Source organism: Aspergillus caelatus (assembly GCF_009193585.1).
Source record: "Aspergillus caelatus strain CBS 763.97 unplaced genomic scaffold BDV27scaffold_264, whole genome shotgun sequence".
In the NCBI taxonomy this organism is placed as follows: Eukaryota; Fungi; Ascomycota; class Eurotiomycetes; order Eurotiales; family Aspergillaceae; genus Aspergillus; species Aspergillus caelatus.
The window spans coordinates 1-13,576 of record NW_022475527.1 but is presented as its reverse complement, the minus strand read 5'-3'; the positions used below and the strand labels follow the sequence as shown (position 1 = coordinate 13,576).

Below are 13,576 nucleotides of genomic sequence, written 5' to 3'. Positions count from 1 at the left end.
TGTGGCTTGGCACTTGGCGTTTGGGTGTTCTCTTTATTCTGGAATGCGTGGCACGTGTTTGGTGGTTTTAGTGGGGGGGGGGGGGGGGGTTTGTGTTAACTAATTGCTTGAGGTAAGTTGGGATTTGATTTGAAAGTTAGGTAGGCTGAGGTGAGTGATTTGTGTGTATTCAGTACTACTGTGGTGGCTGGTTGGGACGCTCTACAGTTACTAAGGGCTAGCTGCTACGTGCCTACTACTACATTATACAGTACATTACAAGGCACTCCGGCAAACAGCACATAATCTGCTTGGTACGACCAATCTAACTCACATCAAGATACAATGGCAACTAAATTGAATCATGTAGGAGTCGAAAATTTAAATAAATACCGCTGAAGGGAAGGTAAGATTATGCAGCACCAATTGCCATGACGCCTGATCTCAGGGGCCAGTCCATCGTGTCGCGTGTCAAGACCGATACGTCGCCGGCTTCTATTTTATCGCGGTATGCCCCAATTGGCAGCTAAGGCCCCAATCGCCCAAGGACTCGGTCCTCTTTTTATTTCCAACCATGTATGTCAAGGCGTGTTTATTGGGTCTTGAAGAGGAGAATGGCGCAGTGTCCGAGGTAGAAGTAAATGAAGTGTTTCGTCTCTGAACTGGATTAGTGATACTCTGAGAGGTTAGTGCAGAAGTTGGTACCGTGTGTAACAAAGCTTCCGAAATTCCTCCCTACGACACAATGCCATGTAGCTCCTTTGCGCGAGTCAAACTGTAGACCGTGAGTGAGGGATGGTGGTGTTATCGAAGGAAACGCTAACCTCTCGCTTGATATACTGGGCAATGTCCTAATGATAATTAGCATCCTGCCGAGTTGGAGAGAAATCAGCAATCATTATGACCAACCTTCTCAATGTGGTACTTCTCCATTGCCTCGATCGCTAAACAATTAGTCGCAATCACCTCCGTCGGGATACCCGATGAATCATACCGACTTCGACAGCTTCCTGCTGCATATCCTCCGTCTTTTAAACCATAAGCAATTATTCCTTCAACCATGGTGGCGACACTCTTACCATATCGACGGACTTGATTTGCGCTGCCCAATAATGTTAGTCAGTGTGAAGATGCCGCTGAACTTGCACTCACGCTCGAGCTTATCCTTCTTTTCGGAAGACATTTTGTAGGTTGAGTGTGCACGAAAAGTTCAAAAATAAACAATGGAGTAAACCGGAGATGTGCGTCTTTAAAGTAGCCCAACAGTACACAGCGTTCCGCCGAATTGCCTCTTGGGAGTAGACGTTGGGCTATCGTACTTGCTGAGGAGCAACCGTGTGGATACGCACGGGCCATGCCCATCTTACTCACCGCCTTCGTCGGCACTATAAGGAAGCGGCATAAACTAAAAAATTTTTGGAGCTTTTTTTTTCTTCTATACATTCCATCCCCTGCTGGCTTTGGGAAAGGCAGCCACAGGACACAATCATGGAAAGCACAAGAGTATTTGTCTCTGGCCTTCCGCCAACATTCTCCAATGATCAACTTAGGAAGCATTTTGCTACTCGCTTCCAAGTTACCGATGCTCATGTATTACCCAAACGCAGGATTGGCTTTGTGGGCTTGAAGACCCCTGAGGCGGCCAAGGAGGCTGCTAAATACTTCAACAAGACTTATGTCAAGATGTCAAAGATCTCAGTAGATATTGCTAAACCGGTATGTGGCTTCCTGGTGATCTGGCTTTCTGTTTCCTTGTCCCATTGCGCACGCTGACCGATAAAGGTGGTCTTGAGACTGACCAGAATTGCTTTAGATCGACTCCGAACCTACCAGTGCTGTTCATAGGTTTAAAAAAGGTGATAAGCCTGACTCTACAGCAGAGAATGCACTCAAACGTAAACGCGATGGGGAGCCCGCCCAGCAGGACCCTAAACTGCAAGAGTATCTTTCCCTCATGCAACACTCATCACACACAAAGACATGGGCCAATGATGATGCCGTGATCAATCCTGTTGCAAATGACTCACCTGCCAAGGACCAGCCCGTTGAAGCAGATGAGGTTTCCCAGGAACTTACCTATGCTCAAAGGAAGAAGGCAAAGCTCGGAGAGACATCTGGAGAAGATGTCCATGTGTCACGGCATGATGAGCCTGAACCTATGGTTGTTGATGCGAGTGGGGAAGAGAATACTACCGAGCAAGCAATGGACCAAGAACAGCCCGCTGTTCAGGAAGAAGAACAACAACCGGTATCTGACACTGACTGGCTTCGGTCGAAGACAAGCCGCCTTCTCGGTCTCCTAGACGAAGAGGAGCAAGCAGAGTTTAACTCTGCAGCGCAAAGGCCTACCGATTCAACGGAGCCAGCAGCTGATGCTGAAGTTGACATTGAAAACGCAGAGGCTGATCTTTCCCCAGCCGCAGCTGATGCTGCAGAGCCGACAAAGGCCCCGGAAGTCGACACCAATATTGAGAACATTCGCATTTCAGCGCGCTTATTTGTGAGGAACTTGTCTTACGATACAAAGGAGTCCGATCTCGAACCAGTATTCGCTCCCTTTGGCAGGATTGAAGAGGTTAGTCCGTCCATTCTCATTTTGCGTGCCCCTGCCTTTCCTTTTTCCCATTTCATGCAAAGTTGCTCGCATGATGATCATCCTGATAGGGACATCAGATGCAAAGCACATGATGTGACCAGGACAAGAGAATTTTAGTAGATGCCTCTTAGTATCTGAAGAGCAACATATCCTCAACTTAACATTGGATTCACTGTGGTTTTAAATTCGTGGGACAATTGCTGATTTGCTTAGATTCATGTTGCCTTTGATACTCGGTTCAGCTCCAGCAAAGGGTTTGCTTACGTTCAGTATGTTGAATCCGACGCGGCCGTAGAGGCCTACAAAGCCCTTGACGGAAAACACTTCCAAGGTCGTTTATTGCACATCCTGCCAGCTGCCGCAAAGAAGACGTACAAGATCGACGATTATGAGTTGTCGAAGTTACCTTTGAAGAAACAAAAACAGATAAAGCGAAAGCTAGAGTCTACTTCTTCAACCTTCAGCTGGAACTCACTTTATATGAATGTAAGTCGGTTTGGGATGTAGTCCAACAATATTATATACTAACGAGTCACTTCTAGGCCGATGCAGTTATGTCTTCAATGGCTGAGAGACTCGGTATATCAAAAGCAGATCTCTTGGATCCTACTTCGTCTGATGCCGCAGTAAAACAAGCCCATGCTGAAACGCACGTTATTCAAGAAACGAAGGCTTACTTTACTGCAAATGGTGTCAACATCGATGCCTTTAAAGAACGAGAGCGTGGCAACACTGCTATCTTAGTAAAGAACTTTTCTTATGGCGTCAAGACTGACGAGCTTAGGAAATTGTTCGAGCCGTATGGCCAACTCACAAGACTACTCATGCCTCCTAGTGGCACAATAGCTATTGTTGAGTTCGCAAGGCCGGATGAGGCTCAAAAGGCATTCAAGGGTCTGGCGTATCGGAAACTCGGAGATTCCATCCTGTTCCTAGAAAAAGCCCCCAAGAACCTTTTCGACGCATCTGTTGTCCCGCAGAAACCAGTTGTGGAGACTAAGGCTATCTCTCAAGGATTCTCAACTGCTGACACTTTCGCAGCAGAGGAGCCTGAGGAGGCCATTGCTACCGCAACTCTTTTCGTAAAGAATCTCAACTTTGACACAACGAATGCACGTTTCGTTGAAGTCTTCCAGCCGTTGGATGGGTTTGTTTCGGCGAGGATCAAGACCAAGCCCGACCCCAAGCGCCCTGGTCAGACGCTCAGCATGGGCTTTGGCTTTGTTGACTTTAGGACCAAGGATCAAGCCCAAGCCGCCCTTGCTGCAATGAATGGATACAAGCTTGATCAGCATGCACTGGTAGTTAGGTCATCGCATAAAGGTATGGACGCTGCTGAAGAAAGACGACGTGAAGATACTGCGAAGAAGATCGCAGCCAGGCGGACGAAGATCATCATTAAGAACTTGCCGTTCCAAGCGACCAAGAAGGATGTCAGATCACTCTTTGGAGCCTACGGCCAGCTTCGCTCTGTGCGTGTTCCTAAGAAATTTGACCGGTCGGCTCGTGGTTTCGGTTTTGCAGACTTCGTAAGCGCTCGCGAAGCGGAAAATGCCATGGACGCGCTGAAGAACACCCATTTGTTGGGCAGGAAATTGGTATTGGAATTTGCAAACGAGGAGGCCATCGATGCGGAGCAAGAGATCCAGCAAATCGAAAAGAAAGTAGGGGAGCAGATGGACCGCATCAAACTACAGAAGCTCACGGGAGCCGGACGGAAAAAATTTACTGTAGGGGCCCAGGACGAGGAAGACTAAAGTCCCCTCTCCTTCTGCCCTTCTCCCTGTTGATAGGGTTAATGAATAGTAATGGTGCTACTATCTTTGTATTTTGTGAGATATACCCCCTTGCTTGGCAGCACACCTTGGGCCTTCCACACGTTCCTGCTGTCAGGACTGTGCCTGCAGACGCGTCCTGCAAAGTTCCGTCGCCTCGTGCATCTTAATGAAGCTTTATCTTTTTTTATCCCCATGTATCCTTGTTCAATCCTAGCATCTCGTCTATCCCTCGACCTCTACTGTTCCCTTTCGTATGCTTGAACCCTGGATATCAAGTTGAGAGCAGGGTGAGATGGTTGTTTCCACCTACATTCCGGTCGCTCTGTCTGTAACCCACCAAGCATTCTTGGATGATCGCCTCAGGCGATGTTGTTGGATGCTGGGCATTCCAGAGAGAGGTCTTTGCCACAATTTCGCCCATCATTGCTCATCTGTACCTGATTTACAAGCGACAGTCAGTGGTCATGTTGTGCAGACCAAAAATCCCCGGGCAGCGGCTCGCTGAATCGTGCACCCTGGTTGTCCCCTTGCATAGATAGCCGGCGTCCACAGTGCATCACCCTTCCTCCTGATTTGCTGCAACAAGGCGGCACCTGCTCGTCCCTCTCTCATCGCCCTGATCGACGCGTGAAGCTCAGGTCAAGGGTTCCCCGCGCCTAGGGCTACGGATGCTACCCTCGAGGGGGTTTCCCCAAACAAGCAGCGTGGTCCAGCAATGTAGCTGCTGGGGCTACCTTCGCGCTCCTTCAACAGGGGAGGGAATGGGTTCCCTATAAACATCATGCTCTTCGCCCGAACATTCTCTTTTCCAGGTTCTTACATATTTTCCAGTAACTGCGTTCTTTGCCGGACAAGAAGTATTTGTGACCCTCATCTTCCTACTCTGTGGAATCTGTCATTCTTCCGAGAGCCTATTCGAGGTGATCCGCTCCATGGCTGAGTGGCAGACCGAATGTATGTTGCCTCCAACCCATCCAGGTCTTGAAGGTGTAGGACCCCATCCAGGTCGAGTGCTTCAGAACACCTCGGGGAACATACAGTCCTACTCAGACACCCTGGCGCACACCGACCCCACTGGGCGTGACGACCATTTTTCACATTATGGTTTCAAGTATCCTCATCAACCCCCGGTCCCAACTCACCCAATGCCTACCACTACCGGTCTCCATCCCCAACAAGTTATAAACAACCGTTTCCATACAAAGAAACTGCGGCGTCTCCAATCACTTGGTCCTAACCTGGTTGGACCCCGCAGGACAAGAAGTTATCTCAAGTCCCAAAAGTACATAGAGTACAGGGCACGGCCTCGCCGGGATACTGGAAAGGATGGGGAACCTGTTTGGTCTGATGAGCTTGAGGATGCTTTCCAGCAAGGTGAGACGATGACAGCTGCCACATAAGGAGAATGTTCTAACAATATCAGCCCTTGAGGCGAATCCCCCGATGGGGAGAAGGAAATGGTCTGAACGTGGGAAATCCTATGGTCGAAATGAACTGATAGCCGAGTACATCTACAAAACTACTGGGAAAAGGAGGTCGAGGAAGCAGGTGTCTAGCCACCTGCAAGTCCTTGATTCTTTTCTCAAAGGTGATCCTGATTGTATGTCCTGTCTAGACCGCCTTCGATGAGATAGACTCAGATCTAACTAGGCATTTGCAGGGGAGAGGCTTGTACGGGAGCAACCGGCAGAGCGTTCGAATGGCCAGCCACCATCAGCCGGTCCTCGCTGGAGAAATTCGATGGAACTCCCATTCTCCAGCCATTACAATAGTCACAGTTATCCCTCCTATCATGACTCGTTGAGGCCGGTGCAATCTTACTCCGGGGAGCTGCCCCCTCCACACGTTGTTTTCAATCCAAATTTGCACTCCGAGGGAACGAACGTTAATATGATCTATGGCCTCAGCTTTGACATGTGGGTGAGCGCGCCGAGTCAGCCAGAGCGGATTGAGAGTGCATTCCATACCTACACCCGCCTCCAAGGGGACCAACGTCATCCCGGTGCACCCCCAAAACGTTTGGAGAATATCTCCAACTGGCGGACATTGTTTCCCCATCTCAACTCCGTCATGGCAGATGTTAACAACCCACTGAACTGTGAGATCATCTTACTGGAGGCCAATCTTCGATTGATGGATGATTTCCCTCCGTCCGGCTCGAAACTTGGGATCCAGCTAGAGCTGGACTTCGCCCAGCCTTGCAACGGCGATGCACTGACGAACCAGATGGAGAATTGGTCGTGCAGCACGTATATCTATGAGGAAGGTCAAAATGTATTCAAGGCACACCATAACCTCCCGAAACAGCAGTCGAACAAAGTGAAACCTCCATTTGAATCTTCGTGGTGGGCAAAGCGTTTCACGGAACTCACGGAACTCGCTCAGGACAGACAAGTAAACGAGGTTGCTGATAGGCAAACGAGAGACTACTTCCGCACATTAACGGTAGTTCAAGAAATACGGGCTACTCCTAGTTCTCGTCGGCTATCGAACCACTACCCTGACAACTCCCAGGATGACAGCAAAAGAATGGCCATCCTGCTTTGGCAATTCCGGCAAACGCGACCGAACGAAGTTGGCACTACCACATGGCGCCGGGTCACTTCGCCAACTTCCGACCGTAATACTATCCCTAGCCCGAAGCCCGTAACGGGGATCGACCTCCCTCCCTTGTCCTTTGATACAAACTCTCTAGCTAGGCCGGCCCCAAGCATTTACCAAGCCCCTCAGTCACACGACTTGGTGCATCACGGTGGTGCTTCGCAACCTCAATGGTCGATGTACCAACCGTCGCAGGACAGCATATTCAATGCACCCGGAGGCTTTGACCTTCTCAACTCTATCACCAAGCCAGAGGGTGGCCTTCATGACAAGACTGCCGTCACCTCAGTGCTAGACACCTACCCTAATCTGCAACCTGAAGTCAGCCAGCCAACGAGCCTCAATGGTTCTACTGGAGGACCAGGAATGCTTAGCATACCCGACATGTCACTTTCACACACTAATCTCAATGCGTACAACCTTAGCGGGCATGATAACCACTACGGAACGTCCCAGCATCCTGGGGTGAGCATGCCTGATAACAGCCATGTCTTAAACAATGGCATATTTGGGTCCAGCACTCAATCCATCGATGAGATGAGTCAGACCCACGCACCTTGGCCGACTCCAACCTCGAGTATCACTGATGTTGGCTCGAGCAACTATAGCCACCTGCAATTTTCTGATCACCATGTGCCGTCTGTCTCTCGAGAGTCCCATCAGCCCAACCACTTTGAGGTCTTACTGGGCCCAGACGATCTCATCGTGGGGAGTATGTCTGGTGATCCTGGTATGCATGGCGCGGGTCATGGCCACATTAACCATACCTATACTGAGAACAATGCGGTCGAGGCCGCATAACGAAGAACTAATTTATAATTTGGACGAAGGATGTTCCTTGATGATAATAATGGCAACCAAAAGTGTCGCTGGGTTTCGGGATTTTCTGTTTTAGTTTCTGGCACCGGAGTTTTGTGGGGGATACGGGAGCATGCTCTGCCAGGGGGCTTATTAGTTTTTTTTTCTCAACTTTGTGATGTAGTTTTAGTCTGATACCAATTCTGTACTTATACACAATATCATTTTAATACCAAAGGCGTCCAATGTACGGAGTGTGTTGTGTTTCATACTTTATCCTTGAATAATTGGTGGAATTTGGGTCCCGTGGTGGATCCAACACGGACAGTGACCAATTGGGTTTGTCGCTTGTCTGTATTTACCCGGAGACCTTCATTTAGCCAGAATAGTATCTCGTTGAGCGTCACTTTAGCCTCAAGACAGTTCCATTCCTCCTCATGTGAGTGGCCTTGTCGGCCCGGCTGGCCTGGACCATATCGCATTTATCCCGAGTGGGTATGGCTGTACCCCAAATGAGGGCTTTTTGGAAGAATATGCGCGGGACAATCTCCAAATGCTGATTTATGCCCCTCCTTTTCTTTGCGGACACATCTCTCCTTTCTTTTAACACTCTGTACTCTCCTCTCAATTGCAGTCACGCTGTCGTTCTTCTCGTTAAGCGCAATCTCTACACACAATCGTCACCATGGCTTCTCCCACCGTCAAGCTGAACAGCGGATTTGACATGCCCCTCGTGGGTTTTGGCCTCTGGAAGGTAAACAACGAGACATGCGCGGACCAGGTTTACGAGGCCATCAAGGCGGGATATCGTCTCTTTGACGGCGCATGCGGTATGTGACCACCTCCTGCTGCAAATCCTTCAAATGATCTAATACGGTTATGCAGACTACGGCAACGAAGTCGAATGCGGTCAGGGTGTCGCCCGCGCCATCAAGGAGGGCATTGTCAAGCGCGAGGATCTCTTCATTGTTTCCAAGCTGTGGAACAGTTTCCACGAGGGCGACCGCGTTGAGCCCGTCTGCCGCAAGCAGCTGGCTGACTGGGGCGTCGACTACTTCGACCTGTACATCGTGCACTTTCCCGTTGCCCTGAAGTACGTTGACCCGGCTGTCCGCTACCCACCTGGATGGAACTCGGAGAGCGGCAAGATCGAATTCAGCAACGCTACCATCCAGGAGACCTGGACGGCGATGGAGTCGCTGGTCGACAAGCAGCTCGCTCGCAGCATTGGCGTTAGCAACTTCAGCGCCCAGCTGCTCATGGACCTCCTCCGGTATGCGCGCGTCCGTCCCGCTACCCTCCAGATTGAACACCACCCCTACCTTACCCAGCCCCGTCTGGTCGAGTATGCCCAGAAGGAGGGCATCGCTGTCACTGCGTACTCGTCTTTCGGACCTCTGAGCTTCCTCGAGTTGGAGGTGAAGAATGCCGTCGATACCCCACCTTTGTTCGAGCACAACACCATTAAGAGCCTCGCCGAGAAGTATGGCAAGACCCCGGCTCAGGTGCTGCTGCGCTGGGCTACCCAGCGCAGCATTGCTGTCATCCCAAAGAGCAACAACCCCACCCGTCTGTCACAGAACCTGGAGGTCACTGGTTTCGATCTGGAGAAGAGTGAGTTGGAGTCCATCAGCTCGTTGGACAAGGGCTTGCGATTCAATGACCCTATTGGATACGGGATGTATGTTCCTATCTTCTAAGATGGACGCTTGCACCTGAGAGATGCGTGATGATTTGCGATGTAAAAATGTACATGATGATTTGAGTATATAGCTATGATAAACCCCATTGACAAAGACCATAAATGATATCTACCTATGCCTAGTAATGGTAACGTAGTAATTCCTTTCGGACGTTACCGCCCACTAGGGCCGATATGCGTTTTCGGCCGCTAAAGATTTAGTCTGTACGGCCGACTCACCCTGTCAATCATTCCTCCGTACAATTGTTATGCTTAAGATCAAACATTCTAGCGTTGGCTTGATACATTTTCCACCAGAAGATAACCAACCAATTCGAACCGGTACATTGCTGAAATCTCCATAATAGAGGACTCTTCACCTAGTATACCATACCTGAGTTACCTGATCGGGTTTCCCAACTACAAATCCCACGCCAAGACCAAGCTCCCTTATCAAGACTATCAATCAATCAATCAATCAATCCATCAATTATTTTCTCCAACTCCACTCCCTCAATCCCCAATCCAACCACAACTACAACACCCCAAACCACCAAAGACCAAAAAAATCAAAAACAAAAAGAAAGCAATAAAAAAGAACAAAAAATGGCCACCCGCCTCGCAAGCCAATCAATCCACATAACAACAACCCCAATGCCACGCTCCCTAACAGAAAGCAAACAAATCCTGTCCGCGCTCCAGAAATTCGGCGAAGTAGTGACCTTCCGCAACCTCAAGGTAAAAACACTCTAAAATACCATACGACCTTCATCCAAAATCAATAACTAACAAGAGAATGAAATTAAAATGAAAAGTACGACACGACAAACACATCCCAAAACCCCGCCTCTCGATCTATCATCGCGATTTTCGAATCGCCCTCCTCCGCATCGCAAGCCATCGCCGCCTCCCCACTCACAATCCCTCTTGTTCAACCACCACCACAACCTCAATCGCAATCGCATCTACCACCTAGAGAACCAGGAACGCCCTCCCCGGATCCCTGGGCCTCGAGTGAAAATGCCGCCGTCCAGTCTCATATAACCTGCACTATCCAGCCGTCGCGACATAACCATGAGTCTGCGCTGCGGCGGAACCCGTTCCATACGTTGTTCCATGTTAATGGGAAGAGTTGGCAGGCGAGGGATTTGGTGAAGACGGGGATTCCGTTGAGGGAATTGGCGGATGTGCCGATGGCGAGGAAGAGTCATGAGCCGTTTAAGGTGAAGAGGAAGGTGCAGGCAGAGAATGAGCGGTTGGGGGCTACGAGTTTGATGGCGCTTTATGAGGGGGGGCTTAGGGGTGAAGAGGGTAGGGATGGGTCGAATTCTGGGGAGAGAACGGTTGAGGGTAAGGAGATGGAGGTGGATTGAGGATGGGTTGGTTTGGGTGGTTTGTTCTGTGCGCTGAGGTTTATTTGGATGGTTTTTTGCTGGCTTGGGCAATGCGACATGCGTGTGAGTGTGCATGCGCGCATTAGAATGCTCTGTTGGTCTTGTTGGGCGTGATGCTGCATCGCTGTCTTCCAGGGCGGATAGAGAGACTTTCCCGGCACGACTGTTGAGCGATGCTCAGCTAGTGCCCGTCAGGCTATGAACGATCTGTAGATCGGTCCAGAGTTCGAGCAGGCTCGAAGTATACCTCCTCAAAGCGAGGTATGACACCGTGAACACAGAGAAAATGAAGTTTCTCTTAATCTACATGTAACATAGGAGATGTATAGGAATGAAATCCGCTTTCCATTAACCATGATTGCCATTGTATCATCAGCCATGCCAGTCCTTGTATGGTAATTAAGCTATTCTCACAAACGCTACGACTGTCAGTATACGCATACACTCGGAGCCCTGGAAGACTGCACTTACTAGCGTCAATCTGCATAATATGCGGTATCGCTAAGCGCACCTTATTCCGGTACACCGCGGGCCCCTTCGTCTGCAATGGGTTGCCTTCAAAGTAGACCGTCTGTAGCTTCTCCTTATCCTTCAGCTCCTTCTCCACCTCATCGAAGCTAGACAACTGGTTGTTCGATCCCCAGAGCTCCTCCAGGTTCTTCAAATGCGACAGATGCTCGAGCTTGGAGACCTGGTTATTCGAGAAGTCAAGAACGCGTAAATTGGTGTTCGATTCGAGACCGCTGAGCTCGGTAATAGCGTTATGAGAGACGTAAAGCTCTTCGAGGTTCTTGAGGGAGGAGAGTCCGTTCAAACTAGTGAGTCTGTTCGACTGAATAGAGAGGATTTTGAGGTTCTGCAAAGCATCCAGATTCTATAGAACGTCAACACGCCAACCCCCCAAACCCCAGCACGCGGGAACACGACATACCTTGAACTCAGTGATCTTATTCTTCCCGAGCCACAGTTCCTCCAGAGACGTCAACGACTCGAGATTCTCGATTTCCTACCACCCATCCGGTCAGCATAAAAACCCTCCCATGCACCCACTCTCGCAATCGAAGCACCCACCCTGATTCGATTAGCACCCAGCTCTAAATTCCTCAACAACGTCAACCCCTCTAGCCCTTCAATCTTCGAAATCTTGTTCTGCACAAAATACAAGTCCGTCAACTTGACCAGATGCGAGATGTTCTTGATATGCTTGATCTTATTGAAGCTCAGGTCCAGACTAGTCAGATCCTTGAACTCATCCAGGCCCTTCACATGCGAAATAAGGTTATCGTAGAGATCGAGCTCGACCAGCGACCCGGCGATTTCAGGAGGAAACGCGATCCGCGTTATTTGGTTCTGCCGCAGACATATTCTCTAGAAACCCCGCCGTTAATTCCTGGTCCTGATCGCCAACCTCCACTTTCATTCACGGCGCACACCGATATCGTACCTGTACTTTAGGGAATCGCTCTAGATGTAAAGCCGGAACGGACGCAATACGACAATGGACGAGGTCGATCTCCTAGATAAACACTCACTCGGTCAGTTTCGGTTCTCACACCGCTTGAACCAGCAGACAAAAAGATTCACGCACCTCGGTATCCTTGTCCTCATCCTCTAGCAAGTCTACCACAAAGGATCCAAATGAGCACCCACTTCCAAACCCGTAATCTGATCAAATAACATACCTTCGTCGGCCTCGATCTCCTCTACCGGCGGCGCATCCTCATCCGAATAATCCGGGTCTTCTATTGCCTCTGGATTCGTAATAGTTGCCTGGGGACCGACTCTCAGTTTTCCGTCCCACCCTTTGCTGTCCTTCATCGTAGCGGGGATGTATGTGGCTTATTTTTTCCCTTTTTATTTTAATTTTTTTTTTCTGCGCGTGGTTGGAGGTGGTTTGATGCGGGGAGCTTTTTTGGCCGGTGGGTCGAATGACGGTATGTATGTAATTTTAGTACGTATCTTGTAATTTGTAGATCGGTATTAATGTACCTAATTTAGGAAGGACGTTAGTCGATTAAGGGGTCCCATCAGAACAACGACGACTTGGTCAGTGAGTGGGGAGGAATTAAATTGATGCTCAGAATTAACGATTTCCTCTTCGTCTCAGAGGATTGCCTGAGAATTGTGGTTCGTAATGCGGCATTTATTGTGTTCCATTGTGCATTCATTCAATGAATGAAAATTGCTGACCTATCTCCCACTGGTGGAGTCTCATAGATCAATTTCATTCACTATCTTCTACTACTACGTACACTCTCACTCCGAACAGTAGTGTGCTTGATTAAAATCCATTCGGGCTACTTAAACAGGGGGTGTTGTGTTGAAGGACGACGCTTTTATGTACATATAGCACGTACGCCAATGATACATATACATTGGTGGCAATCGATAGTCCAGATCCTGTATCAATGGGAAACTATGAGGTAGTACCGGAAACAGTGACGCGCACACATAGATGGCGATGCCACTCGCTAGTGAGGTCTCCAAAACAAATCATGGCTGACAAGATGACAAAACACGCTGGGGTTTTGGTGGTGATCACAAATACGAAACAAAACAGATAGGAAATCGAGCGACGGCAGTGTCAGGCCCCTTAAGGGCGATGGGAGGTTTAGACAAAAATTGAGAAAAAGAAAGGAGTCAGATAAAAAAGGGAATGTAAATTTGCGTATACATGAGATCAGCGAAAAAGGTTTTTAGGCTGATGGCCAAGACAGACGCCTACAGAATGCAAAAAAAAAAAAGGGGG

The 13,576-nt window shown here is 49.2% G+C and overlaps 6 protein-coding genes across 6 annotated transcripts; 4 read left to right on the top strand and 2 right to left on the bottom strand.

Moving 5' to 3' along the window:
• Positions 1-271: 271 nt before the first annotated feature.
• On the bottom strand, positions 272-1,283 carry BDV27DRAFT_136130 (dynein light chain DYN2). The gene is made up of 7 exons (XM_032068693.1): positions 1,132-1,283; positions 1,059-1,081; positions 974-1,007; positions 889-923; positions 804-830; positions 685-754; positions 272-636 (listed from the first exon to the last, which is right to left on the bottom strand). The coding sequence occupies exons 1-7, from the start codon at positions 1,160-1,162 to the stop codon at positions 572-574; spliced, it is 285 nt and encodes a 94-aa protein (XP_031922501.1). The 5' UTR covers positions 1,163-1,283; the 3' UTR covers positions 272-571.
• A 145-nt stretch (positions 1,284-1,428) lies between these two features.
• On the top strand, positions 1,429-4,556 carry mrd1 (RNA-binding ribosome biosynthesis protein MRD1). Its single transcript, XM_032068692.1, has 4 exons — positions 1,429-1,695; positions 1,793-2,554; positions 2,789-3,061; positions 3,118-4,556. The coding sequence occupies exons 1-4, from the start codon at positions 1,468-1,470 to the stop codon at positions 4,330-4,332; spliced, it is 2,478 nt and encodes an 825-aa protein (XP_031922500.1). The 5' UTR covers positions 1,429-1,467; the 3' UTR covers positions 4,333-4,556.
• A 660-nt stretch (positions 4,557-5,216) lies between these two features.
• Positions 5,217-7,937, top strand: abaA (transcription factor AbaA). The gene is made up of 3 exons (XM_032074806.1): positions 5,217-5,727; positions 5,777-5,953; positions 6,014-7,937. Exons 1-3 carry the CDS (start codon positions 5,286-5,288, stop codon positions 7,753-7,755), a joined length of 2,361 nt encoding a protein of 786 aa, XP_031922499.1. The 5' UTR covers positions 5,217-5,285; the 3' UTR covers positions 7,756-7,937.
• A 248-nt stretch (positions 7,938-8,185) lies between these two features.
• BDV27DRAFT_136124 (aldo/keto reductase) lies at positions 8,186-9,536 on the top strand. The gene is made up of 2 exons (XM_032068691.1): positions 8,186-8,582; positions 8,638-9,536. The coding sequence occupies exons 1-2, from the start codon at positions 8,438-8,440 to the stop codon at positions 9,450-9,452; spliced, it is 960 nt and encodes a 319-aa protein (XP_031922498.1). The 5' UTR covers positions 8,186-8,437; the 3' UTR covers positions 9,453-9,536.
• A 329-nt stretch (positions 9,537-9,865) lies between these two features.
• BDV27DRAFT_136123 (uncharacterized protein) lies at positions 9,866-11,185 on the top strand. The gene is made up of 2 exons (XM_032068690.1): positions 9,866-10,171; positions 10,249-11,185. Exons 1-2 carry the CDS (start codon positions 10,040-10,042, stop codon positions 10,804-10,806), a joined length of 690 nt encoding a protein of 229 aa, XP_031922497.1. The 5' UTR covers positions 9,866-10,039; the 3' UTR covers positions 10,807-11,185.
• On the bottom strand, positions 11,104-12,716 carry BDV27DRAFT_136122 (putative protein phosphatase PP1 regulatory subunit Sds22). The gene is made up of 7 exons (XM_032068689.1): positions 12,510-12,716; positions 12,416-12,447; positions 12,272-12,343; positions 11,899-12,195; positions 11,759-11,833; positions 11,299-11,701; positions 11,104-11,246 (listed from the first exon to the last, which is right to left on the bottom strand). The coding sequence occupies exons 1-7, from the start codon at positions 12,643-12,645 to the stop codon at positions 11,227-11,229; spliced, it is 1,035 nt and encodes a 344-aa protein (XP_031922496.1). The 5' UTR covers positions 12,646-12,716; the 3' UTR covers positions 11,104-11,226.
• Between the last annotated feature and the right edge of the window lie 860 nt (positions 12,717-13,576).

What these genes read in the sequence shown, in the direction of transcription:
- BDV27DRAFT_136130 (XM_032068693.1), bottom strand. Translation starts at nt 1,162, where the DNA reads ATGTCTTCCGAAAAGAAGGATAAGCTCGAGC. An exon ending in AGAAGTACCACATTGAGAAG is followed by an intron (nt 831 to 888) that starts GTTGGTCATAAT and finishes AATTATCATTAG; the next exon opens with GACATTGCCCAGTATATCAA. An exon ending in CCCAGTATATCAAGCGAGAG is followed by an intron (nt 755 to 803) that starts GTTAGCGTTTCC and finishes CACGGTCTACAG; the next exon opens with TTTGACTCGCGCAAAGGAGC.
- BDV27DRAFT_136122 (XM_032068689.1), bottom strand. Translation starts at nt 12,645, where the DNA reads ATGAAGGACAGCAAAGGGTGGGACGGAAAACTGAGAGTCGGTCCCCAG. An exon ending in ATGAGGACAAGGATACCGAG is followed by an intron (nt 12,344 to 12,415) that starts GTGCGTGAATCT and finishes GTGTTTATCTAG; the next exon opens with GAGATCGACCTCGTCCATTG. An exon ending in TATTATGCAGATTGACGCTA is followed by an intron (nt 11,247 to 11,298) that starts GTAAGTGCAGTC and finishes TGACAGTCGTAG; the next exon opens with CGTTTGTGAGAATAGCTTAA.
- mrd1 (XM_032068692.1), top strand. Translation starts at nt 1,468, where the DNA reads ATGGAAAGCACAAGAGTATTTGTCTCTGGCCTTCCGCCAACATTCTCC. An exon ending in CCTTTGGCAGGATTGAAGAG is followed by an intron (nt 2,555 to 2,788) that starts GTTAGTCCGTCC and finishes TGATTTGCTTAG; the next exon opens with ATTCATGTTGCCTTTGATAC. An exon ending in GGAACTCACTTTATATGAAT is followed by an intron (nt 3,062 to 3,117) that starts GTAAGTCGGTTT and finishes AGTCACTTCTAG; the next exon opens with GCCGATGCAGTTATGTCTTC.
- abaA (XM_032074806.1), top strand. Translation starts at nt 5,286, where the DNA reads ATGGCTGAGTGGCAGACCGAATGTATGTTGCCTCCAACCCATCCAGGT. An exon ending in TGAGGATGCTTTCCAGCAAG is followed by an intron (nt 5,728 to 5,776) that starts GTGAGACGATGA and finishes TAACAATATCAG; the next exon opens with CCCTTGAGGCGAATCCCCCG. An exon ending in TCTCAAAGGTGATCCTGATT is followed by an intron (nt 5,954 to 6,013) that starts GTATGTCCTGTC and finishes AGGCATTTGCAG; the next exon opens with GGGAGAGGCTTGTACGGGAG.
- BDV27DRAFT_136123 (XM_032068690.1), top strand. Translation starts at nt 10,040, where the DNA reads ATGGCCACCCGCCTCGCAAGCCAATCAATCCACATAACAACAACCCCA. An exon ending in TGACCTTCCGCAACCTCAAG is followed by an intron (nt 10,172 to 10,248) that starts GTAAAAACACTC and finishes TAAAATGAAAAG; the next exon opens with TACGACACGACAAACACATC.
- BDV27DRAFT_136124 (XM_032068691.1), top strand. Translation starts at nt 8,438, where the DNA reads ATGGCTTCTCCCACCGTCAAGCTGAACAGCGGATTTGACATGCCCCTC. An exon ending in TCTCTTTGACGGCGCATGCG is followed by an intron (nt 8,583 to 8,637) that starts GTATGTGACCAC and finishes ACGGTTATGCAG; the next exon opens with ACTACGGCAACGAAGTCGAA.